Source organism: Mirounga angustirostris, unplaced genomic scaffold, assembly GCF_029215605.1.
Source record: "Mirounga angustirostris isolate CCGP_5_RB_7025 unplaced genomic scaffold, mMirAng1.0.hap1 SCAF_13, whole genome shotgun sequence".
NCBI lineage: Eukaryota > Metazoa > Chordata > Mammalia > Carnivora > Phocidae > Mirounga > Mirounga angustirostris.
The window spans coordinates 72,225,785-72,252,985 of record NW_026991721.1 but is presented as its reverse complement, the minus strand read 5'-3'; the positions used below and the strand labels follow the sequence as shown (position 1 = coordinate 72,252,985).

At 39.7% G+C, this 27,201-nt stretch overlaps 1 protein-coding gene across 1 annotated transcript in view; it reads right to left on the bottom strand.

The window, feature by feature from the left end:
• HEPHL1 (hephaestin like 1) overlaps positions 1–27,201 on the bottom strand; it is a 91,170-nt gene that overhangs the window by 23,091 nt on the left and 40,878 nt on the right. Inside the window, exons 10-15 of the mRNA XM_045892833.3 lie at positions 26,998–27,148; positions 23,688–23,900; positions 18,416–18,629; positions 12,999–13,138; positions 10,676–10,816; positions 6,973–7,079 (exon numbers count right to left, since the gene is read on the bottom strand). Of these exons, the coding sequence (XP_045748789.1) occupies positions 6,973–7,079; positions 10,676–10,816; positions 12,999–13,138; positions 18,416–18,629; positions 23,688–23,900; positions 26,998–27,148 (966 nt within the window). The remainder of the gene's footprint in view (positions 1–6,972; positions 7,080–10,675; positions 10,817–12,998; positions 13,139–18,415; positions 18,630–23,687; positions 23,901–26,997; positions 27,149–27,201) is intronic.

Genomic DNA, 27,201 nt, shown 5'->3' with positions numbered 1-27,201 from the left:
TCTCCTTCTGCTGTGAATGATAACCTTGCTGGGTAGTGTATTCTTAGTTGCAGGTTTTTTCCTTTTAGCACTTTGAATATATCATGCCACTCCCTTCTGGCCTGGAAAGTTTCTGCTGAAAAATCAGCTGATAGCCTTATGGAGTTTCCCCTGTATGTAACTCTTTTTTTCCTCTTGATGCTTTTAAAATCCTCTCTTTATCATTACTTTTTGCCATTTTAATTATTATGCATCTTGGTGTGGACTTCCTTGTGTTAATCTTATTAGAGAGCTTCTGTGCTTCCTGGTTCAGGATGTCTGTTTTCTTCCCCAGATTTGGGAAGTTTTCAGCTATTATTTCTTCACTTAAGTTTTTGCTCCCCTTTCTCTCTTTTCTCTGGGATCCTTATAATGTGAGTAGTATCATGCTTGATGTTGTCGTTGGGTTCCCTTAACATATCCTCATTTTTTATTATTCTTTTTTAAATTTTTCTGCTTTGTTGCTTTCCATTACCCTGTCTTCCAGATCACTGATCCATTCTTCTGCATCCTGTAATCTGCTGTTGATTCCCTGTAGTGTATTTTTTTTTTTTTTAATTTCAGTTACTGAATTCTTCATTGCTGCCTGGTTCCTTTTTGTATTTTCTATCTCTTTGTTGAAGTGTTTGTTGAGTTCATCTGCTCTTAAGTCCAGTATCTTTATGACCATTAGTTTGAATTCTTTATTAGGCATATTGCTTATCTCCATTTCATTTAGCTCTTCTGCTGTGATTGTGTCTTATTCTTTCATTTGGCCCATATTCCTCTGTCTCTTCATTTTGTCTAACTCTCTGTGTCTTTTTCTATGTATTAGGGAGGTCAACCACATCTCCTACTCTTGAAAGTAGTGGCCTTTGTAGAAGAGGTCCTGTAGCACATTGCCCTCTGGTCACCAGAACCAGGTGATACAGGGGTGTCTCCTATGTGGGTTCTGTGCCCTGTACTGTTGTGGCAGAAATGTGTTTGCCTTCAGAGCAGTGAACTGCAAGGATCTGCTTTGCCTGCTATGGATGCACAGGGCAGGGTTTGGTCCCTGTGCTGTTGGGGGGCCTGTCTGAGGCTGCCATGGGCTCATAAGTGGACAAGATCAGTATGTTACCCTGATACCAAAACCAGACAAAGACGCCATGAAAACAAAACAAAGCAAAACCCAAAACTACATGCTAATATCTCTGATGAACATAGATACAAAAATCCTTAACAACATATTAGCAAACAGAATTCAACATTACAGTTAAAATCATTTCCCACGATCAAGTGGGATTTATTCCAGGGATGCAAGGGTGGTTCAATATTTGTGAATCAATCAATGTGATACATCATATTATGAGAGAAAGGATAAAAACCATATGATCATCTCAATAGATGCAGAAAAAGCATTTGATAAGATACAACATTCATTTATGATAAAAACTCTCAACAAAGTGAGTTTAGAGGGAACACATTTAAACATAATAAAGGCCATATATGAAAAACCCACAGATAACATCATCTTCAATGGTGAAAACCTGGAAGAGTTTCATCTAACATCAGGAATGATACCAAAAAAAAAAAAAAATCCACTCTTATCATTTCTATTCAACATAGTACCAGAAGCCCTGGCCATAGCAATGAGATGAGAAAAAGAAATAAAAGACATTCAAATTGGTAAGGAAGAAATAAAATTGTCACTATTTGCAGATGACGTGATGCTACATATAGGAAACCCTGAAGACGCCACCAAAGAACTATTAGAACTGATAAATGAATTCAGCAAATTTGCAGAGAACAAAATTAATATACAGAAAACTGTTGCATTTCTATACACTAATAATAGTAGTAGAAAGAGAAATTAAGGAAAATAAGGAAATAGTTCCATTTACAATTGCACCAAAAAGAGCAAAATATTTAGGAATAAACTTAACCAAAGACATGTAAGACCTGTACTCTGAAAACTATAAAACATTTATGAAGGAAACCAAGGACAACACAAACAAGTGGAACGATATTCCATGCTCATGGATTAGAAGAACAAATATTGTTAAAATGTCTATACTACCCAAAGCAACCTACAGATTCAATGCAATCTCTATCAAAATACCAACAGCATTTTTTTTACAGAACTAGTACAAATAACACTAAAATCTGTATGTAACCACAAAAGACTACAAATTATCAAAGCAATGTTGAGAAAGAACAAAACTGTAGATATCACAATCCGAGATATCATGATATACTACAAAGTTGTAGTAATCAAAATAGTATGATACTGGCACAGAAATAGACACACAGATCAATAGAACAGAATAGAGACTAGAAATAAACCTATGATTATATGGTCAATTAATCTATGACAAAGGAGGCAAGAATATACAATGGGGAAGATAGTCTCTTCAATAAATGGTGCTGGGGAAACTGAACAGCTACATGCAAAAGAATGAGACTGGGGCACATTCTTACACCATACACAACAATTAACTGAAATGGATTAAAGACGTAAATGTGAGACCTGAATGCATAAAAATCCTTGAAGAGAGCATAGGCAGTAATATCTCTGACATCAGCCATAGCTATATTTTTCTAGGTATATCTCCTCAGGCAAGGGGAACAAAAGCAAAAATAAACAATTGGAATTACACCAAAATAAAAAGCTTTTGCACAACGAATGAAACCAGTAACAAAATGAAAAGGCAACCTATTGAATGGGAGAATATATTTGCAAATGATTTTTTAATAAGGGGTTAATATTAAAACTATATGTGGAACTTACACAACTCAACACCGTAAAGCAAGTAATCAAATTTAAAAATGCACAGAGGATTTGAGTAGACATTTTTCCAAAGAAGATATACAGATGGACTACAGACACACGAAAAGATGCTCAAAATCACTAGTCAAATCAAACAAATCAAAACCACAATGAGATATCTCCTTACAACTGTCAGAAGGGCTAGAATCAAAAAGATAGGAAATAACAAATGTTGGTGAGGATGTGGAGAAAGAGGAACCCTCTTGCACTGTTGGTGGGAATGTAAATTGGTGCAGCCACTGTGGAAAACAGTAAGGAGGTTCCTCAAAATTAAAAATAGAAATGCCATATGATCCAGTAATTCCACTACTAGGTATCAAAAAGATATATGCACCCCTGTGTTTATTGCATCATATTCATGATAGTCAAAATATGAAAGCAACCCAAGTGTCCATTTATAGATGAATGGATAAAGAAATGATATCTAGGGGCGCCTGGGTGGCTCAGTTGGTTAAGCAACTGCCTTCGGCTCAGGTCGTGATCCTGGAGTCCCGGGATCGAGTCCCGCATCGGGCTCCCTGCTCAGCGGGGGGTCTGCTTCTCCCTCTAACCCTCCTCCCTCTCATGCTCTCTGTCTCTCATTCTCTCTCTCACAAATAAATAAAATCTTAAAAAAAAATTAAAAAAAAAAAAAAGAAATGATATCTATCTATCTATCTGTCTATCTAAGCCTATAAAAAAATTTGTGAGACCTTGCATTTGTGGTAACATGGATGGACCTAGAGGGTAGTACGCTAAGACAAATATGTCAGACAGAGAAATTAAAATACCATATGCTTTCACTTCTGAAAAGTAAAAAAAAAAAAAAAAAACTAAAAAACAAAACAAATGAACAGAGAAAGAAACAAAGAATAAATAAACAAACAAAACCAAGACCCTTAAATACAGAGAACAAACTGGTAGTTGCCAGAGAGGCAGCGGGTCGGGGGATGGGTACAATAGATAAAGGAGATTATGAGGTACAAACTTCCAGTTATACAATAAATAAATCTAGGAGATGAAAAATACAGCATAGGAAATATTGTCAATAATATTGTAATAATGTTGTAGGGTGACACATAGTGACTAACACTTATTGTGGGGAGCACTGAGTGATATATAGAATTGTGGAGTCAATATGTTGTACCCCTATAACTAATAGTATGTTAATTATACTTTTTTAAAAAGTATACTGGTATGAAGTTAATATTTTGTTTACTCTCTGTTAAAAAGACAAGTTTTCTTGGATTATTGGTTTGCTCTTGATAAAAGACAGTAACAGTTGTGTGTGTGTGTGTTTTACCTTTTAAGTAATCTGCTTTAGAAAACAGAGTCTGTCTTACCAAAATAATTTTCTGTATTTCATGTTGTCTTTATCAAGTCTTTGATTACTTAAGAGAACTGAGTCTTCTCTACTAAAAGAGCTAAGATTTTTTAGAACTATTTAGCATTCTGTATTTGCCTTGTGAAGTCTTGTCACTATGGTTAAATGGATAACTAATTATTTCACAGTGACCTATGATCCTATTTGGCCAAGTGTTTTTAAACTTTTTGATATTTTTGAGAAAGTTCCCCAAAATCAATTTCTAAATGAATCTTTTTGGCCTTGAACCAACTTTGGGATATTTTAAGAGGGTCCCTGGAACATTTCAAAAGATTTGTTCTCGGGGCACCTGGGTGGCTCAGTTAGTTGAGTGACCAACTCTTGGTTTCGGCTTGGGCTGTGATCTCAACGTCATGAGACAGCCCTGCATCGGGCTCCACACTCAGTAAGGAGTCTGCTTGGGATTCTCCCTCTGCCCCTCCCCCTGCACACTCTCTCTCTGAAATAAATATATAAATCTTTAAAAAAAGAAAAAGATTTGTTCTCTCTCCTTATTAAAAGAGAGATGTTAAACTAATTAAGTGTATTTGATATGTTAAATTACACAGGAAACGTGAAATAAGAAGTAATATTAAGCCTTCTTTATATTATATTTGTATAGATGTATATCATAAATGTTCTAGAAATTGTATAAAATTCCTAGAAATTTGATATATCCTAATATCACATTATCAGTCATAATTCGTTATTATTTTTAAATGTTGTATGTTACAGAAATAACCAAATTTCCTTGTGAATTCCATGATAATGAACTCTCATTAGATCTTTAACCATGGGCAATGTTAAAGTTTTTTATTATTCACAGAGAGTTATTATTTTACTCTGATATTTTTATAAGAATGAGACTCATGGGAAGGGCCTTATCAGGTGCTCTGACCACTGACACTTTTGTAAAACTAAATTTTGAGTACATCTCAGAGCTGAAGAAGGCTCTACCTGTCATCTGGTCCTGTACAAACTTTGGAGATTTCCAAATCAAACTGACTAGGAAAAGAAATAGCCTACATTGAGCTAGACTGCTTCCACCTAAGATACCACATCAAAGCTTCATACTTTAACTAAACATCAAACCCTTCCTTCTTCTCTTTCTTTCCTTTACTCTGGCAGTGGTCTGGAAAGATAACACCATCATCCATGTCTTCCAGGCCCTTGCTAAGGGGGGGTAACCTTTCAGACTGCTGGATTGACATCAAAAACTCCTGTCTGTGATGCTAAAGACCCTGTGGTCCTCCCTCTCATCAATGTTTCTTCTATTCTTAATTGACCCCCCCACATCACGACTTAGGAGTCACTTACAAAGTCCAACTTTTTTTTTTATGTTATGTTAATCACCATACAATACACCATACACTACGATTCATTGTTTTTGTATAACACCCAGTGCTCCATGCAGTACGTGCCCTCCTTAATACCCATCACTGGGCTAACCAATCCCCTTGGCCCCCTCCCCTCTAAAACCCTCAGATTGTTTCCCAGAGTCCATAGTCTCACAAAGTCCAACTTTTAACATCAGAATATCCATGTCTTATTTTTACCTTTCTCCAATTATAACCATACTTTGTTCAGTTAAACACAAATGCTTATGCAAATCACAGCACATTTGCACCCCTACATTCTTATGATTGTCTGAATCAGATCTGCCCCAATCACAAAAAGATCTCACTAGCAGTACCCATCTTTGCAAGGCCAAAGTTGTTCTGGATCATAGGATAGCCTTTTATTATCTTTTAGCTGAACAAGGAGGTGTTGGTGCTGGGGCCAACACCACTTGCACTCTGATAACATTTCTGGGGAAGTTGAAACTCAGATACACAAAACCACTGAATAAGCCACTTGGCTTTAGAAAGTGACTCCTTCAACCTGGTCTTTCTTTGACTTATTTGATTTTGATTGTTTTGCCTTGGGGATCATGGCTCCAAAGTGCACATCAGAAAGTCTCCCTGGTTCACTGTATTCCTTCAAAAGCTTGCAGTGCATGTTGATAGCTGCTAAATGAGCAAATGATCTTGCTAAGAATGGAACATTGGAAAAAGAATGAAGAGAATGACCAACTTAAGAAATGTGAACCTGAAGTTGTGACCTATGAATACCACAGAGATTCAACAATAAGCATCATGACCTATGAATACCACACAGGGGATCAACAAAAGTCGTGAGAGCTTCAGAGCAGTAGCTGGGAGAGGTGTTAATGCCTTAAATTTTGATCACATCTCTCAGTCAAGATGAGAATTTGATCAAAAGTGGGGAATTGTTAAAAAAAAAAAAAGACAACATGTCCAAAATGGAGTCACTTGTGCTAAGCCCACATCACCAAACCAAGACTTACTTCCTAGGTTAATTACAGTTTCAATCTCTCCCAGGAACAGAATCTTAATCTAGTCAATCACTAGCACTAGTAAGGTAATCGACTGACAGGCCCCTGCTGTCCCTTAAAGGAAGGTGACCTTGCCATACACAATCCACTCTTTGCTAGTAACTTCCTTGTTTTGCCCCCTTCTGCCTATACAAGTCTTTCATTTTGTACAGTTCTTAAGAGATCCTTTCTATCTGCTAGATGGGAAGCTGCCCAAGTCATGAATTGTTGAATAAAGCCAATGAAATCTTTAAAATTTACTCAGTTGAAGTTTGTTTTCTTAATACCACTCAACTCAAGCAGAGACAATGTTAACAAATATGCACGGCCATAGTTTGAAATCCTTGCTCTCAACCATTCCACCCTTCACATATACTCACCAGAGTTGTGATAACTTGAATAATCGATTTAAAGCCACATTCAGCATTTTGGTTGTTCTCTCAGTCTTACCTTCACAAAGTTTACTGTTGAATAGTAAACCCACGGAATACAATTTGGATCATTTGGTCCTGGACCAGACCTTTTAGGGACATTCCACCTGTAGGTGTTTATTTCTCCTGAAACAAATGAGAAGAAATAGAAAGAATTTACTAGTGCTACCTTTGGTTCAGATGTTTTACCTGAAGAAATAACAAACAGGTCTTGATATATTTCAGTTAATGTTTATTGCTGGGGAGAATTACTCATCCATTAGAAATGTTCCAATTAAACTTACATCTTGACTTTCTGAATTTGCAAAATGGCATATTTTTCATTCCAGACTATGGTTTTCTTTCTAATTTGACCTTTCTATTATCAACTGATGTTTACTCAAGACACGAAGACATATTGTATTCCTCACTGTTTTTTCTCCTCAAATTTCATATCTCCCTCCCAAGAGTTAGGCTTGAGCACACTTGAGTTACTGTGGGACTCAGCCTTGATTTCTGATTGAATCGCCAAGGAGCTTTGTAAACTCTTACTGCTGAGGTCTCATCTCAAACCAATGAAATTAAAGTATCTAGAGTCTAGGACTAGGGCATCAGTATTTTTTTTTTAAGTTTCTCAGGTGATTCTAATATGCAGACCAGTGACATCTAGTTAGAACCAGAGAGAATCAGAGAGACTTAGTTTCAGATCTCAACCCTATCATTTCCTATTTATCTAACTTTTGACAAACTACTTAACTTCACTGACCTTTAGTCTCCTTACTTGTAAAGTGGGTTAGTCATCCCACTTTTCAGATTGCTGTGAAGATTAAATAAAATAAAATACCTAGGTTAGTGCCTCACACTGAAGGCAGTCAATAAATGTTCATCTGTATGTATACTAATAACAAATGAATGCCAGGCACCACATCTATGCATCCCCTGAGGCTGACCCAGAGCCTTGCGGAGGAGTCACAAATAAACTCACATAAATTGGCAAGATAATCACATTGTAAAAGTCTCAAATAAAAGCCACATTTAAATTACTCTCTCCTTTTGAATTGTCTATGTCCCATCCCTACCTTATCAGAACATACAGCCTATAGCTGAATGCAAGCCACAAGGCAAAACAAAAATAATGCTTGCATGTAACTGCTCCATATTTGCTCATACACCAGTAGGTTAGCAATATAACCTTAGGTCTAGTTTCCATTACCTTTCATTATAGCCCCTTTGCCCTGTTAATTGCAAGATAAACTGCTGATATTTAGCTTCTTCAATGCAAGTGGCTAAGGGGTGGTATTATTAAAGTTGGAATGATCCATTATTCACCCTGGTAGGGAGCACAGCTCTAAACAAAAGAAGATGCTCAGTGCATGCATGTTGAGTTGGTGGCATGAAAAAGAAGAAGAAGGAAAAGGAGAAGAAGAAATTTGAGAGGGACTTCTTTGCTTATCTCATGCATGCCCAAATTAACCATTCTTCTCCAACTTGTCTGGATTTTGTGCACAAAATTAGTTTCTTGCTCCTACCCCCAATCTCTGGGCTCTCCCAAGACTTTCAACCTTGTCAGACAGAGACCCTTGTGGGGATTCTCCCCCTCCAAGTTGCAGTGAGAAAAAGGCTCTTTGCCACATTCTTTTTTTTTTTTTTTAAGATTTTGTTTATTTATTTGACACAGAGACACAGCGAGAGAGGGAACACAAGCAGGGGGAGTGGGAGAGGGAGAAGCAGGCTTCCTGCGGAGCAGGGAGCCCGATGCGGGGCTCGATCCCAGGACCCCGGGATCATGACCTGAGCAGAAGGCAGACGCTTAACCGACTGAGCCACCCAGGCGCCCTCTTTGCCACATTCTAATCACTCTTCTCTCTACCCCCATAACCCCATCAAGGACCCTTAGAAGGCCAGTCAGCACAGAAGAACTATGTCCCTTGCCAGTCCTCACCATCAGGGCACAGCAGCCTGTGAGGGCTCACCCCAGCTGGCCCATAGCCCTGTCAGAACCCTTCCCCATGCCTGATTGGCACCTTTCTTCCTCCCTCCTGAGTTACTTTTCACCACCAAAACTGAATAACTTTAATTGCTTTTTTGACCCAATTAAAACCATTTATTTCCCTCTTAATAAAAGCGAGACATCCAAGACAGAAAATGTAGAAAGTACAAACAATGTGAAGAAGTAGAAAGGAACATCACCTTAACTATTACTTAAAATACTACCCTGAAGATACAACCATTTTTAACATTTTGGCCTACTTCCTTTTTAACCTTTGTTCCATACTTGTATTTTTCTTAACATGATACCACAAGTTTTCCCCATGTCATTAAAATCTTCTTAAACATCCTTTAATGGCTGTGTAATAGTTCATTGTAGGGATATTCCAAAATGTGTTTAAGTATCTCCCTCTAGATGGACATTTAGAATGTTCATGAGAAATTTCTTGAAGCAGCAAAACACAGGTTTCTGAATTAGGGGTGGGGTGGGGAACGGAGTGGCAAGAGAGGTTGGGATCATGGTCAGTGACAATTTTTTTCCTCAACCCCATCCTTGTAGGAATACCTTGCTAACTTTTTCCAGTGATGCATTAGATTATTTTCTTTTCTTCCTTCTATGCATCTTTAAATTTTTTAAAGTTTATATGACCTTTATTACAATTACTATAGTATTTAGTATTATACATATATATATACACATAAGAAGTAAAATGGAATATAATTCCCCTGTAATTATACCTATGATTGCTCTTAATTTCATAACCGAAGGTCACAGAGGATCTTGACATTTACTACAACCACATTTCAACCGTGTAAATGTTATAGGAAGCTCTTTAAATTATGAGATCTTCTTTCCCTTCAATGCATATTTTAAAACCCAACTGGAGTTCCACCTCTTTTAGAAAGCTTTCCCTAATTACTCCTTTCTTTATTTGCTCTGAATCAATCAATCAATCTTTATGGATTTTCCTTCTCTGAAACTTTTATAAACACTCCCAGATATATTCTTGAAACTCTTTGCCAGTTAGAATTCCATTATGATTAATCCACATTACTACAGAAATGATTCATCTTGTTTGTCTTTTTTTTCCTCCAAATTCATTTTAAGCAACTCGAGAGAAATGTATGGCTAAGAGCATATGTTCTAACTCCAGCAAACTGAGGTTCCACTGTTACTCATGTATGACCTGGTCAAGTTCTTTACCCCTCTGTTCTTTAGTCATCTATTAAATGGACATAATGATACCATATTTCCTCAATTATAGGATGTGCATTTTTCACATTTTAACATAACTGAAATCAAGATGCATCTTTCAATCAGTGGCATGCTAAGGTTTAATTGGCCATGTGTTCTTTCCTTTTTTAGTAACAGATAAAAATAAAGATGGATATTCTAATCAATGGTATCAGAGTCAATGACATATGTTAGTGTCTACCTTGTTGGGCTATTGTAAGGAAAATGAATTTTTTTTTTAAATATAAACCATAGCACATGGCAAAAGATGAACATTCAGTATGTATTAGCTATTATTATGTCTTGCTGCACTTTTAGGTCCCTAATGGAGCCCTAGAAACACCATAACCACTTGGTCATTGGATGAATGATGATCTCATATTAGGAGTGACTAGATGATGGCTGGAACATATTGACATTAAGATGAACTTTCCAAGAGCCTTCAAAGATCAGAAAAGATCAGAAGAGAGTTGAGTCCGGGGTCCTTATCAGCATGGAGGAGATCTCCCATGTAACTTACCTGGCTTTGTGACAGATGCTTGGAGTTGCTTCCCACTCTCCATGTCTTCAATACCATGGGCTGAGATGGAGTAGGGCCGCTTGGCTTTGTTCTTAAATATGATCAGTATGGAGTCACCCACCTCAGCATGAACCATTGGGCCTAAAGGCAAAACACAAGCCTGTGTGCATTATCTTTGCTCTTTTCAACACTGATGTATTATATGTAGGTAGTTTTTAGCAAAATAAAACAAAGGTTAGTTTCCCCATTAGCATACTTCCTTTAGAAGGCAATATATGTAATGTTAAATACTCATGTAGTGTTTGGCAATCAGACCAACCTGGGTTCAAATCCTGCTTCCTTCACTTACTAGAGAGACCTTGGGTAAGTCAAGTAACCTGCCTGACTCAATTTCCTCCCCTATGAAATGGGTTTAATATCACCTTTCTCATAGGGATATAGTAAGAATTAAATAAGATAATGTATGTAAAGTGCTTATTTCAGTGCACTGAAACACAGTAAGTACTCAATAAATGCTTAAATTTTTACTACTGCTGAGACAGTCTCCAGGAAAAGCCATATCCACATGATATGGTGACTTCTAGTTCTGTATGTAACTTCTGTAAGTAACTTTGGCAAGTCTGAAATTGTTCATTATCTGGTAAATGGATATATCAATAATAATAACCACAATGAGGATCCAATGAAATATTGTGTATAAAAGGGATTTGAAAGATAAGAACAAAATTAAAACATCTATGTACTAATTTATGATCAATACAGGGATTTTACTAATGCATGTCCAATGCCATTTCTCAGTACTTGGATACCTTGGGGGTTCACGGCATTCCACTACATTCATAGAGAGATACGCTCATGGTAGGGGCTCTGAAGGCACCCATCCTCTCTTCACGGATTCAAACCATAGTTTTAGTTGCTTTTCTGAGAAGACCACTAAAGTCCTAAATAAATCTGAAATTTGATGGACTGTTTTTATCTTTGGAAGAAAATATTTAGTATGAATCAGGAAGTGTCTGAGAAAAAATGCTATTTTGTTTTTAATGATAAAGCTAGAAAAGAATGCATGTCTTTTAAATAGCAAAGTTGGATATAGTTCCAGATAGGTGCATGAGTATACATATATTAAAATGATTATTTGTCATTCATTACTACTTTAATTCCACATGGCTTGGTGTGCTGGTAGGAGTGAATGTCTTCTGATTTGGGGCCTGATAGGTCACCGGCAGCAGTAAAGAACAGAGGGTTGCCTGTCCTGTGCCCTTTGGAACTTCAGGGGCACAGGCCTGTCCCTGAGCTGCAGAAAACGAGTGGATGGGCCTCATAGTCTCCTGGGAGAAGCACCACTGGGCTTGCCTCTGACGGAGTCATGGCTTTGTGTCATTTTACTGAGCAGACCCTCAGTTGCTTTTTGAGGGGCAACCCACTCTTGTTGGTAGGACCAGTGAGCTTTTTTCCTGGAGCTCATTCGACAGACACAGCTCAAAAGAAGGAATGTTCCTACTGGGGCTGACTCTTTTAGTGTCACAAACCAAGCTTGCATGCCAGTGTTAATAGACAGTGAGGGTAAGGGGAAGATGGGTGGGGCATTTAATAATTTATCAAGCTAGCTGTCCTGGTGCCTTTTTTAATATTAAGAAACACCGTGTAAAGTCATACTATTTATATGACTTGTGCATTTAAAAATGAGAACAGGGAAAAAAAGGGGGGGGGAATGGATTTCAGAAAGTCATCTAGATTAGCCCTCTGCCTCAAGATCTCATCCTCATGATGGGGTCAAGTTTGGTGACTCCCAGGTGGAAGTGGGGAAGGAAAGCCAAAAGAGCTTATCTGATCACCACGTCAGGCAGCCCAGGACATCAGACAGGCCCAGCAGGTCCTGAGAAGGCCAAGTTCAGGGCCTCCTGAACTCAAACCAGCCCTTCCATCCTTAGCACTTCTCTCATGGAAGGGGTTTCTCTTTGGCTTGAATTATTTTTATGGTGTGTTCTTATGGCTCTGTGCATGGAGAATCCAGGACCTTGAAGGAGTTATGCAAATACTCTGCCTTCTCTTCTGAGGCATCAGATCATTCCAAGTTAATATGTCCAGGCTCAGCAGAGGGATGGGAAAGGAACTTGAGGGCAACAGATGTTGGTTAGACAACCCTGATGATATGGATTGCTGGTTATCTGGTTGACCATTCTTTGAAAGAGCATGCTCCCTGACAATGGGAGGACAGGAAGATGTCATACTTGGATGGATGCTGTCAGGCTACTTTGTCCCTGCTGTCCCTTCTCAGGCCACCCTTGGGGCTGGCAGTGCATGGCTGTGATCTGTACCATACCCAGGAGTTCCAGATGCTTTTCTCGTGGCGGTCGGGCCTTGATCTCCACAAATTCACCATTGGTGTATTCTCTGTAAATCACCTTCCTGTACTGAGAGCCAATCCAGTTCTCAGTGTGGTTCATAAATATATCTCCGTATCTGTAAAGCAGAAGCATCAGAAATTAAAGTTGTCAGGAGGTAGAAAACCCTTGAGTGCTTCTGAGTGATTCAGGGGTACTCTGGAGCAGTGTTTCCCAAACCTGGCTGTCCTCAGGATCCCCCTGTGGAGCTGGACTTTTGCACCAGGCTCTCTGGAAGTGGGGCCAGGAATCTGCACTTGAAAGCACCTCAGGGGGTTCTGATGGGGGCAGGCAGTCTGGCCCAGGTCTTCCTTCTTGAGGACCATCATTGCAAAGCCCTGCTGGGTGCTGAATGGGACCAACCTTAGTTAGAAAGTCCCATGGGATAGCACGTTTCTTCTTGGGACTAACTAACCTCACACACGTGCACATGCATGCACACATGCACACACTCACTCTCTACCACCCTGAATTCCTTCAGATTTCACGTGTATCTTTCTGTACCTTGTTCTACTTTTCCACTTTAAAGATCTCAAGAAAGACTCTGGGTTGTATATTGTGCATATACTCATATACAAATATAGACATAGTTGATTCTTGTTATTCACAGGAGTCATGTTCTAGAAAGTCACCTCAAACACTGAAATAATGAATATTGAACCATTGTTCCTAGGGGAAATACAAGTTTAGGTTTTGTAGGTGTTCACAGTGAATTGCCCCAAGATGTGCCATTTTGGCATGTGGATTATTTTGAGCTGAAAACAATCAAGACCTAAAAGATCCAGGAAAAAATTTTGACCTTCCCTCTAACTGCCTAAAAGTATTTAGGTAGAGGACCCATCCCAAGAAGAGGCTATTACCATAGGTAACTACATTATAATATGAACTAGGGGTGGGAGACAGGGAGGAATTTAGCAACGTCTGTTTGTTAAAATTCTTCTCTCTGTCCCATTGTTTCGGAGTGGCCCAGCCAACATTTGTTTACCTAACATTTACTCTTTTTCATCTTCTTATGAATTGCTCTCCTTTTCTTTGAAGTCCCAGACTCCTTCACCCTTCTCCTTAGTTCAGGATGACATATATATCTCATTTTGCCTGACTGTCTTTGGAATCTCTCATGTTTATGTGGATTCTCCCTGTGTAAGTATATTTGATTCTCTCGTGTCAATTTAATTCTTAGACCAGCCAGAAGAATTTGAAGGGTAGAGGAAAATCCACCTCCCCAACCCTCCAAAAAAAAACCCCAGTTTCTTCAAACCTCTGGTCACAGTATTTTCATTGACAGATTAATAAATATCCTTGTTTTATGTGTGTTTCTGCTTAAAGACATCTTATTCAATATGTATATTGAATAAATGAATTGTTGATTCATTTACTTTGAATTCTGGCCAATAGCACTGTAACTCATGCCTGAATGAAGCTTATCTAACACACACACTTCCTCTGTAAGGCACATCACGGTCTTCTTGCACTTGAGAACACTAGGCAGCCAAATAAATATTTTATTATTTATTTATTTATTTATTTATTTATTTATTTTTATTTTTAAACAGCTAAGTCACCAACAAAACACACACACACATACAAAAGTAGCACTAAATAGACCACAAAGAGGATGTCTGTTTACAGTGTGAAAGCTGAAACAAGAAGACAGAGGGATGAATCGTTTGTCTGACCTAGCTGGGAATGTGCGTATTGGGTGACACAAATTCTTTGCTGCTTTATGCATCACTGTAAATGACCACAGAAGCGCCACAAAAATTGATTTTGGTGTTACAGATAAATTTCAGCAAGTAGGCAAATTCACAAACATGGAATCTGCAAATAATGAGGATCAACTATATATTTAATCCATCATCAAGATAGATGATCACGAACGATGGGGAAAAAAATCTTATCGGTTTACCTACAAAATATAGTATGTCTCACAGCCTTCCATTTCCCTCCATTAAACTACCTGCACTCCAACCTCAGCCACCTACATCACTTACCTACATGAATTGAGTTGTTCCTGGTCATTCTACCTGCCTCCCATGCTCCTCCCTTCCCTCTACCCTGTACGCTACAGGCAGAGTGATCCTAACCTGTACATTCAACCAAGTGAGTCCTGGTGGAAAACTCTTGATGGCTTCCCACTGCCCAATTCCCCAAATTCCTCACACCCCCTTCACTATCTGCCTCTGCCAACCTCCCAAGTCTCCTTGCCCAATACTGGCACCCACACTCTCTACGCTTTGGTCATTCTAAATATTGTCTCTCTCTCTTTTTTTTTAAAGATTTTATTTATTTATTTGAGACAGAGAGAATGAGATACAGAGAGCATGAGAGGGAGGAGGGTCAGAGGGAGAAGCAGACTCCCCGCCAAGCAGGGAGCCCGATGCGGGACTCGATCCTGGGACTCCAGGATCATGACCTGAGCCGAAGGCAGTCGCTTAACCAACTGAGCCACCCAGGCGCCCCTAAATATTCTCTCTTGAACTCCATGTGCCCTCCCCACCTCCAGGCCTTCCATGTGTTATCCCCTGGGCCAAAAACACCCTTAACCACCTCTTCAACTGGCCTATTCCTCAAGTCCCAGGACAAAGACTACTTCCTCTCAAGCAGCTTTCCCTGACCGCCTACTCTCTCCCCGGCTCTCCCCCAGATGGGGCCATGTGCACCTGCTGTGAGCTCCCCCTGTGCCCTGCACTTCCCCTCCCATAGTGATGACCTTGCTCAATATGCTTGGTCAAATGTCTTCCCCGTGAACCATGAATTCTGTGTGGGAAAGGACCTCGCCTGCCCTTGTTAGCACCGTTTGTCAGCACCTGGTACAATGCCTACCACACAGTAGGTACTTAACAAACGCATGTATATCTTCAACCTAAACCACAATGCTTGCCAAGGGAAGAGAATTTTTCTTTGACTTTCCTTTTCCAAGACTCCTAGTAACATGTGTGGTAGTGACCCAGACACCTCTGGAGCCACGCTTTACTGTTTGCCAGCTTTCCTATTTTGCAAAGTAGGGTAATGACAATTCATCTGCCTCCCAGGATGGGTGTGAGGACTCTGTGGGTTAAGATCTATAAAGGGCTGCCCCAGACACATACTGAACACCATGTAAGCGCTTGCTCATCTGCCATCTTGCTGGGATGTCAGGTGAGATTCTGGGCCAAGGCTGACCAAATGGGTCAAGGACATTGTGAGGGTCACTATGAGATAGGGTTTATAAAAACCCTAGCAAAATGCCTGGCGCAGGGTGGGTGCTCAATACATGGCAGTTATTATCTCAAATCCCACACTGGTGAAATTAAATGCCTATCAGTCCACAAGCTCAGGAGTACTAGGAATACAGCTTTATTTCCCTAGAGCAACTTCATCTCGGTGTTTGAATTCTCTCCCACTGCACAAACCCTGGCATTGCGCTGATGAGTCCCACTGGTTGCTTTTCTGGGATCCCGAGGCCTTCTCAGTGTGTTCTGAGAAAGCCTTCAGGGAAAGATACCTGGGTCCCAAGGTGAGGCAGAGGGTCTGTGCGAACCGGGATGATAAATGTCTCAGGGATAACCCACACTGACAGGTGGTTTGAAAACTAGGTGTGCTCCCTGCCAAGGCTTTGGCTCAAAAGGCAGAGGCATAACAGTGGGGGTGCAGATGGGGCGTTTGTCCCTGGACTCCCAGCTGCAGAGGTGCCACAGACATGCCTCTAGGGGGCCCGGTCATCTCCATCTGTACTGAGTTTCTTTCTACAGATCCGTTATACTTCGAATATGTGAACAGGCTCTTGTTTTACTTTATTTTCGTTTATTTATGGGCAATATCCCGAGCAGCAGGGCAGAGTGCAAACACAGCCAGCACCCTCTCTCTCTTTCTCTCTCTCTGTCCCCTGGGAGACAATCCCAGAAGACTGAGGCTGGAGCCTCCTGCTGGCCCAGAGAGCTGGTGGTCGGAAAACCGAAATTACACCGAGTTTCAAGAAAATCATGATGGCTATGTTTCTTATACTCTCACGGGCTAGGAATATACATACAACAAAATTGTTATGCGATTATTTCTTTAAGTAAAAATCATCATTTTAGAAAAGGCTGGGTCAGTCTTCTTTTCATTTTCTATTGCCCCAGCATCAGTCTTGAGCTGGTATCGGCAGCACTGGTTTTGCAGGAGAGGAATGTCTGGTTTAACAAATGGGTTGGTGAGTCATGGAACAAATTTTAAGTCATCCTGTCCCTGAGGCAAATCTTTTTAAAGGGGACGAGTTATTTTGTTTCTTCATTTATCCATAAGGTGATGCTGTTCTACTCTCTTTTCCAGGAGTTTAAACCCTCAAAACAGGCCATCAAGTAAGAACAACAACAAAAAAGACATGTTAAGATCAGGAAGAGTTGGGTATAGAGGATTTGTGTGTGGTGTGGCCAGAGAGAATTGGGGAGCGGGGGGGTCGTAGGGAGCTGATAATACAGAACAAAGAGGAACAAAGATACGCAAATTAACATGGCTTGGTGATGAGAACACAGATTTGTCCTTGAAAAGGTCTTTGTTCAATTCTAGTGTCCATGACTAGTGGTTAGCCTTAACTCTCTGCACTGAGTCTCCTGGTCGGTATATGGGGACAGGAACTACCCAAGCAGCAGGTGTTGTTGAGTGGAGGGTATGAACTTAGGGGAGGAGGTCTACAGGTCAGCTCCAGGCAGATGCCTCTATACCTTGTTTCACTCTACCCCAGTGCACAGGGGCGGGAGGGGAAGTGTGCGTGGGGGACCAGCGTTCCCAGGCTCCAGCCCTGCTGACCCTTTGGTGCTTAGCATTGGCTGACAGTACTCTCACGGGAGGGTCCATCTTGGGAACTTTCTGGGTACAGGGCCTACTAGAGAGACCAGTCTGCCCATCTCAATTCGGGGATCTCTACCAAAGCAATGCCTCCTACCCGCTCCTAGGCCATTCCGCATCCAATGAATGCTCTTTTCCTGCGGTCCTCAACCTACCCATCTGCTCATCTCGCTGCACACCCCATCTCTGCCTCCTTCTATACCATTTTGTCTTCACAGTCCCCCTGTCACTGGGCTCTGCCTCTTTCCCTAACCCTTTCACACTAGGCGCTCGCTCAAAGGCACATGCATTCTTGGGACAGCCACACTTGGAACCGGCCACCACGAGCAGGGGATGCACTGAGCCGGCCCGCCGTGCCCCCAAATGACTTCAGACTCCCCTCCTAGGGTGTAGATGGGGAGCTTGCCTCATCTTTTGTGCTCATAGTAAGTCTCTGTCCGCCAGAATTATGCAGACAAAACCAGGGCAATGTTAGGTTTCCCCACTTGAAAAACATCTACAGAGCATGTGCAATCCCACCCAAGAGACTTGGCGGCTTCGCCCGCGGTACCTTTCCCTTCCTGCGTCCAAGTGCTGCTTTTCGAACTCCCAGTTTTTGTTAGGGGCATAATCCCATTCTACCTCTTCAGCGGCGATGTAAAAGGTTCTTATCATCCCGTATGGCTGCTCAGAAGGGTCCTTGTTGCCACAGCTGCTGACCTCATATATCTGATTCATGCCTCTCGCGAAGTGGTGCATGGTGGAACAAAACAGCCTGAAAATACCTGGAAGAGAAACGCTTGGCATTGTGTGCCAAACTCGACTGTTTTGGTTTTGGCTTGGATCTGCTAGCAATCTACAGCATTTTGTTCCCAAAGAAATAATTGGTAAGGTGGATTTTTAAAATACCAATTTTATATCTATTTTCCAGCCAGACTCTAAGGGGAATAAATTACTGTGAATATATTTACTTACCAGGGGAAAATAATACCATCTGAAATTCCTTCGGAATCGAAAATGAAAACTTGCAAAGTTGCTACCAAGAAATAATTTCTCTGGGTCTTCCCTATTTTACACACCTGTTAGAAGAGAGTTGCTCCTGGAAAATCACTGATAGGTATGATTATCTTAGCCCAGCCCAGTTTAAAATGAACTAATTACCTGTAAGATTAATATTCTAAATTGAAATTAGGGCACATTTCTGAAATCATGTATTTTGCCCTAGAGGATTTCATAAACTATATAAAGTGAAATATACACATAAGGTATTATTATTAAATTATTATTATTATTATTATTATTCATTAATCCTTTGAGCAAAGGAGGTTCTCATTACCAGTGATAGGTCAACATTATGCCAGGTGAAAAGAAAAAGAAAATCAACTAGATTTCCCTTCATAATGCCAACAATCATGTCTGAGAATTATGTAATTTTATAAACTGATGCAATTTTCTAGATTGGCATCAGGTAGATATATCTTAATTGAACTCACCGTAAAATCATATAAAACAAAATTATTGAAAGATATTAACTGTCAGTGGAATTACTGGATCAATAAATCTTCCCTTCCTTTCATAGAGGCTGTTCTTAGAGGCAAGTGATCAGGGATTGGTCTCATTAACCATCTACAATGCCCAGTGATAGCTTTTATCATGCTATACATATCGAAGTATTGCAAATTACCCCTTGAGAATGAGAAAAACCCACTGGTTCAGTGGGTTGTCCGGCTCCCTCCGCACTGAGCAGGACCCTCACGAGGAAGGGTCTTTATGAAACCACACAGAAGACACTCTGAAGGCAGACATGGAAAGAGCTCCCGCTGTGTGTGTTGTTTGCCACACAGCCCATTATTCACATGTTCATCATGTTCCTTGCTAGCCAAGGAATTATCTTCTCTAAGAATGAAGAGGAGTTTGGGGCGCCTGGGTGGCTCAGTTGGTTAAGCGACTGCCTTTGGCTCAGGTCATGATCCTGGAGTCCCAGGATCGAGTCCCGCATCGGGCTCCCTGCTCAGCGGGGAGTCTGCTTCTCCCTCTGACCCTCCCCCATCTCATGCTCTCTCTCTCTCTCTCATTCTCTCTCTCAAATAAATAAATAAAAATCTTTAAAAAAAAAAAAGAATGAAGAGGAGTTTAAGGCCTTGATTGTGGTGATAACTTCATAGACATATACTTACCTCCCAACTCATCAATTTGTTCTTTTTTAAATGCATAAATAGCTGTTCATTTTTTCCTATCATTTTATTTTTTTCATCCCCTCTGGTAACCATCAGTTTGTTCTCTATAGTTAAGGGTCTGTTTCTTGGTTTGTCTCTCTCTCTCTCTCTCTCTTTTTTTTTTTTTCCTTTGCTCATTTGTTTTGTTTCTTTAATTCCACATATGAGTGAAATCATATGGTATTTGTCTTTCTCTGACTAACTTATTTCACTTTGCATTATACTCTCTATAGCTCTGTTCATGTTGTTGCAAATGGCAAGATTTCATTCTTTTTATGGCTGAGTAATATTCCATTATATATATTACTACATCTTCCTTATCCACATTTGGGCTGCTTCCATATCTTGGCTATTATAAATAATGCTGCTATAAACACAGGGGTACATGTACCCCTTTGAATTAGTGTTTTTGTATTTTGGGGGTAAATTCCCAATAGTGTAATTCCTGGATCTTAGGGTAATTCTGTTTTTAATTTTCTGAGGACGCACCACACTGTTTTCCACAGTGGCTGTAAGAGTTTGCATTCCCACCAATAGTGCATGAAGTTTCCTTTTTCTCCATATTTTTGCCAATATTTATTGTTGCTTATGTTTTTTATTTTAGCCATTCTGACAGGTGTGAGGTCATATCTCATTGTAATTTTGATTTGCAAACCCTAAGACTCCACCAAAAAACTATTTGAACTGATAAATGAATTCAGTAACGTTGCAAGGTACAAAATCAATATACAGAAATTTGTTGCATTCCTATACACTAATAATGAAGCAGCCAAAAGGGAAATTAAGAAAAAAAACCCATTTACAAATGCACCAAAAACAATAAACTATCTAGGAATAAACTTAACCAAAGAGGTGAAAGACCTCTACTCTGAAAACTATAAAACACTGATAAAAGAAATTCAAAATGACACAAAGAAATGGAAAGACATTCCATGCTCATGGGTTGGAAGAACAAATATCATTAAAATGTCTATACCATCCAAAGCAATCTATAGATTTAAAGCAATCTCTATCAAAATACCAACAGCATTTTTCACAGAACAGGTACAAACAAATCTAAAATTTATATGAAACCACAAAAGACCTCAAATAGCCAGAGCAATCTTGAAAAAGAAAAAAATTGGTGGTATCTCAATTCCCAATTTCAAGTTATATTACAAAGCAGTAGTAATTTAAACAGTATGGCACTGGCATAAAAATAGACACATAGATCAAAGGAATAGAATGTAAAAACCCAGAAATAAACCCACAATTGTATGGTCAGTCAATCCTCAACAAAGGAGGAATGAATATGCAATGGGAAAAAGTCTCTTCAACAAATAGTGTTATGAAAACTGGACAGCAACATGCAACAGAATGAAACTTGACCACTTTCTTACACCATACACAAAAATAAACTCAAAATGCATTAAAGGCCTAAATGTGAGACCTGAACCCATAAAAATCCTTGAAGGGAGCACAAGCAGTAAGTAATCTCTCTGACATCAGCCATAGCAACATTTTTCTAGATATGTCTCCTGAGGCAAGGGAAATAAACAAAAATAAACTACTGGGACTACATCAAAATAAGAAGTTTCTGCACAGTGAAGGAAATAATAAAACTAAAAGGCAACCTACTGAATGGGAGAAGATATTTGCAAGTGACATATCCAATAAAGGGTTAGTATCTAAAATATACAAAGAAAAGATACAACTCAATACCCCAAAAACAAATAATCCAATTAAAGAATGGGCAGAAGATATGAACAGACATTTCTCCAAAGAAAACATATAGATGGCCAACAGACATCTGAAAAGATGTTCAACATCACTCATTGATTTGTATATATTAAAGAGCTATAGGTTTTGTTTATCAGTCATATCTGAATAAAGTGGCTAAAAAACAAGAACAAAGAAAAAAATATTTGAGTTGAAGCCTAGGGTCTACTCACATTTTGGGCACTATTTTTGGCCTATAGATATGCGACAGGAATTGGTGAAATGACCAAGCTATTAGGCAGTCACAGATTTATACTCATCACCAGACGTAAACTGGAAAACATTGTCACAAGCTCTCTAGAACCTTATAGGGCACATGTGTAATACACAAGGCACTGGAATAATTAACCAAGTCCCTAAAATTATTCCAGCCAGCTGTAGTTCTGAATGCTGGTTTCTACAGATTAAAACTGGCTATTACCCTTCTCTCCCATCTTTGGTCTTGAAGAGCATATTTTTAAAAATCATTGTGCCCAAGGCATCCCTTGGCTTGGATGATTCATAACTGATCAATTATACTAATGTAGAAAGGTTAAATACTCAAAGTCTATAAGGCAGGGATTGTGGAGCTCCTAGTTTCAGGCAGTTCTTGGACAAATATTTTGAAGCACAAGCCATATGTTTTAACCACTGACACTAAGGGGCATTGAAACTGCGCTTCTCATGTGAAGTAAAGAAGTAGACATCAATTCATAAAGGACACACAGTCAGCAAGTACTCATCTTGGGTAGCATATTGGTTTCTTTTTTTTTTAAAGACTTACTTATTATTATTTATTATTATTATTTATTATTCTATTTGAGAGAGAGAGAGAAAGTGGGGGGAAGGGAGGGAAAGGGAGAGAAAATCTCAAGAAGACTCCCTGCTGAGTGGGGAGCCTGAAAAGGGCCCAATCTCACGACCCTGAGATCATGACCTGAGCCGAAATCAAGAGTCAGATGCTTAACGGAGTCACCCAGGTCCCCATATTGGTTTTTTTTGAAGACTAATGAAAAAGTTCGGTTGGAGAAATATTTTGAATGCCCATAGCATCTGTTATCTTTATTTTTCATGTGACAGGTAGCATGTGTTGCCCTTTATCTTTTGGAAAAATGTCCTGATTATGTAATTAGCGTGGGAATCTCTAAGAGAAGGGACGAGTACTGGCACTTCAATGGGCCCTCCATGGACTTCAGATCCAATGCAACTTCCCCTCTAGGGAAACCAAGGGTGCCCAACAGAATGAAAATGGGGAGGTCTCCAAACAACTTATCAAAAGGCTACTATCAGTCTCTAGAGAATGGAAACCAGGTCATGTCCATAACCTGAAAGCATCCACGGGGCTGTCCATGCCTGGTACATGCTTCAGAGCAGCAACTAAAATGCTGGTGCTTAAAGAGAACAAGAAATATCCTCTTTCCTGGGGCCAAATCATTCCTGGGAATGGATCAAGAGCGCTCTCCTGGGATTTGTGTGGCAAGGTTGTTTAGAGGATGTTGATTTCTGCTTTGAGTCATTCTAGATACTTCTCTTTTGTAAAGATTTTATATTTTTATTTGACAGAGAGAGACAGTGAGAGAGGGAACACAAGCAGGGGGAGTGGGAGAGGGAGAAGCAGGCTTCCCACGGAGCAGGGAGCCTGATGCGGGGCTCGATCCCAGGACCCTGGGATCATGACCTGAGCCGAAGGCGGACGCCCAACGACTGAGACACCCAGGTGCCCCACTTCTCCTCTATTCTTTGTACTGTGTGTTTGGAATAAAGTAGTTAGGATTGTCTGATTGTAACCAAGGCTGTTTGCCTTGAAGTGCCCCAAACCAACCAATTTCTTCTAGAATGTATGCCTGAAGATAGGAATTTGGTCACCCGAGATGGTCCTGCCAAGTTTACCTGCATGGTCCGGCTGCATGAACACCGTTGTGGAGGTATGGGGAAACAGGGCTAGGGTGTCTCGGTGAGTCCCTCGTAGGTGGATGGTGTTCCCTTGAAAATAAACTCCATGCATATCCGTGTCAGTGCCCATTCCAATCATATGCCAGGAAACTCTATCCTTTTTGCACATGCTTAGGCCTGGCTGGTTGCCATACATAAAGCCATTAATAGCTAAACGAAAGGAAAAAGATAGTCAGAGCCCACTATGATCTTGTAGATACTGAAAACACACCATTTTAGTTGAGGATTATCAGTGTGTGGGGGCGGGCTGTTCAAGTGTTCAAGTTCAAACTGTTTACAGAAGATCCTTACTACCAGAGAGTAAATAGTACTGGAGGAAAGGCACACAGTGAATTAATCCAAACTGGAGACTAAACTGAACAACAAGAATGAAAATATACTAAAATTGTGAAAATGTTATATTTAACAATATATACACAAGGGCACAAGTCCTAAGAATCAATAAGGAATAAATCAGGTTGTTTTCTGGCATAATTTTTTTCTGACAAAATTGTTTGATAGTGTAATATTATATCCTGCAATTCACATTTTAGTTTTGCAGATTATGAAGAACATCATCCCTGTAAAAATATCTATGAACTTCATCAATTTCCTCAAAGCCTGCTCTAGAACTCTTGATTTAAAAATCATTTTCTTTTGAGGTTCTTATCTTGTTATCTCCTTTAAGTGTCTCTTTCTCAGTTTGTTAATTCATTTCATTTTGTTAGATCTTCATCTGCCAATGGATTTGCATTTGATTCCAAAAGTTGCCAGACATCCCTTTACTGATTCCATGGATCTTGCACCATTTGAAAGATTTGCAATTGATTGACATTGTATTTGCATGTCTGGTCAGTGGAGAGGGATTTTTCTTGCAGGGGAGAGGGGTGCTAAGTTTTAAGAGGTTAGACTTTGAGTAAATAATTTTGCCTTTTGATAACTTTTATTTCCCTACCCCAATAAAATAACTGAAAGGACTTTGAATAATGATGATTTAAATAATGGAGACTTTCTGTATCTCCTGAAATGAAAATCTTTTTTTTTTTTTTTAATTTGACAGAGAAAGACACAGCGAGAGAGGGAACACAAACGGGGAGTGGGAGAGGGAGAAGCAGACTCCCTGCCGAGCAGGGAGCCCGATGCGGGACTCGATCCTGGGACTCCAGGATCATGACCTGAGCCGAAGGCAGTCGCTTAACCAACTGAGCCACCCAGGCGCCCGAAATGAAAATCTTTTATATCAACCTCAATCCACTGATAGTGACTACCTGGAGCAGTGCCTTGAAAAGAATTGAGAAACCACATTCCCACTCTGTGAGGGATGAATATATTAACTGAATAGCACTGTTTGACGGAGGTGGGGGGGGACTACACATAATTAATGTCTCATGTTTGATGTCCCTTAGATAAAGATTCTATACCCGTGCCACTCCTTATAATGCCCATAGTAGGAAAGAACAACTATCATATATATGAACGATCTTCTTTATAATCCCATTATCAGATAAAGTCATTTTTTTATTTCTGTGTCTGCAGAACCAGTGGTACTTGGTAATTTTATTCAAATGTCTGGGATTATTAGTAGAAAGTCTAAGAAGCCTGGAGGCTTCTGAGAAGAACATTGCATTTTCTGAAAAAAATCTTTGATAATGCTTTTGCAAATAAATTATGTAAATCTTGTCCACTGAATGTTAAAGAGATTTTTGTAATTTGTCAGATAAAGGTACCCAAAGCCCATGATAAGTTCTGGTAAAGAAGTTACACTGTTCTGCCTTCTTGTGTAGTCTTGTCCCCTAACTCAGTCAATATTTGTTGACTAACCCAAGAACTACTGTAGGTACGCTTCTTTTTTGTCATAAAAGACCCCCAAGGACAGCTCGCAAGCCCCTGGGGATGCCCTTGAGGGAAAGAGATCAACAAACACCTTTGAATACAGACTATATAGTAGGTGTAATGCAAAGCACTGTCTACCGTGTGAGGCACTTTCTCTTTGGTACTGTTCCCATCATTCTTCCTTCTACTCCATGCAAGCAAGCCTGGAGATAGAATTTAATTTATAATTAATGTAAAATTCAAATTAAAATACATTGCTTTCCTTGCATTTTGTTTTAAAGGTGGCATATTTTACACATCCAATATATGAAAGTGTATTTCACATTGTCACACCAGGGTGGGGCTGGATGTGACATGGTCCATTACGGGTTTAATGCTTTCTCTTTACAGGCCTCTCTTACAATAAATTTCTTTTGCAACTTAGCTTTTCCATGAAGGAATTGCTGTTTCCTCATTCTACTTTATTCCACCACCCCCCCTTTTTTTGGCTGCTAGGAAGATTGGAAACAAATTTCATTATTCAGTTATAACAAAAATTTTGTAGAAGATGGTATTGAAAATGAGTTACTCTGTGCTTTTCATTGGTCGAAGAGGAGACTGTTGGCATGGAGCACCCAGGACCATAGGAGTCTGTGAGCTGCCTGCTATGGGTCACTTGGAACTTCCTTGGGGGAAGGGAGATTAGGGACTATTTTGTTATTTTCCCATAATGTTTCAAAGGCAATACATAGTTGTTATCCTTGGTCCTAAAATGAGAAATCTGGCACCTGTTCTCTTAGAGTGCTTGCTTTGGGCCCCTTTGTTGACTGCACACTCTAGTAGTTGTTTGAGTTTGGGCTCTCACTCATTATTCTCTCACCTTAGGTAGTGTGCCCAAGACAAATGAGAATCTTGTGTTAGTCACGCCAATTACAAGGTGGTTTGCCACTGTTACAACTGATAGAAGAGACACAGAGAAGGGGAATTAAGTAATTCCTTCTAAATAAGATCTGGGACAGGAATGGGTAGCATTTTACAAATTAGCACTTTAGACAGTCCTTCATGTACTTGATAAGAGATGCTTTGCTGTTTAATGTTTCTCTCTAATGATCACTTGGATTATCAGGCTTAATGATATGATTACAAACCCAAGGGAGGGCATTTTGTCAGTAATTTTGTACTTTTATAATGTACTGTGATCTTTGCTAGTTCATATTCTGTGTTGCTTCATCGCAAGCTGATGAAGTATTCTGGAAGTATTAATTAAGTTTCACAGTATCGCTGGGAGATAGGGAGGTTTCACCATACATTCTGAGATAAAGTCATGAAATAATTTACGTGTGACCAAGAACAATAACCAAGAAACAAAAATTAAGATAGTTAAAACATTTGAAACATTTTCATTTCAAAAGCAATTACACCTTTCCCTTACAGAAGGGAAAGTCATTTTTCATACCATGCATTCGGTTGGACTTCACAAAATCCTTGTCTTCTTTGTCAATACTGAAGGGGTGCCATGTAAACCTCTGAATGTTTTCATCAAGATACCTGCTCAAGTTCTCATCAAAGACTGTGAACAGTAGGTAAAATTCCTTGTCTATTCCTTTCTACAGAGAAGAAAGAAAGGAATGTATAAAAAGTACAGCTTGGAGGGAATTCT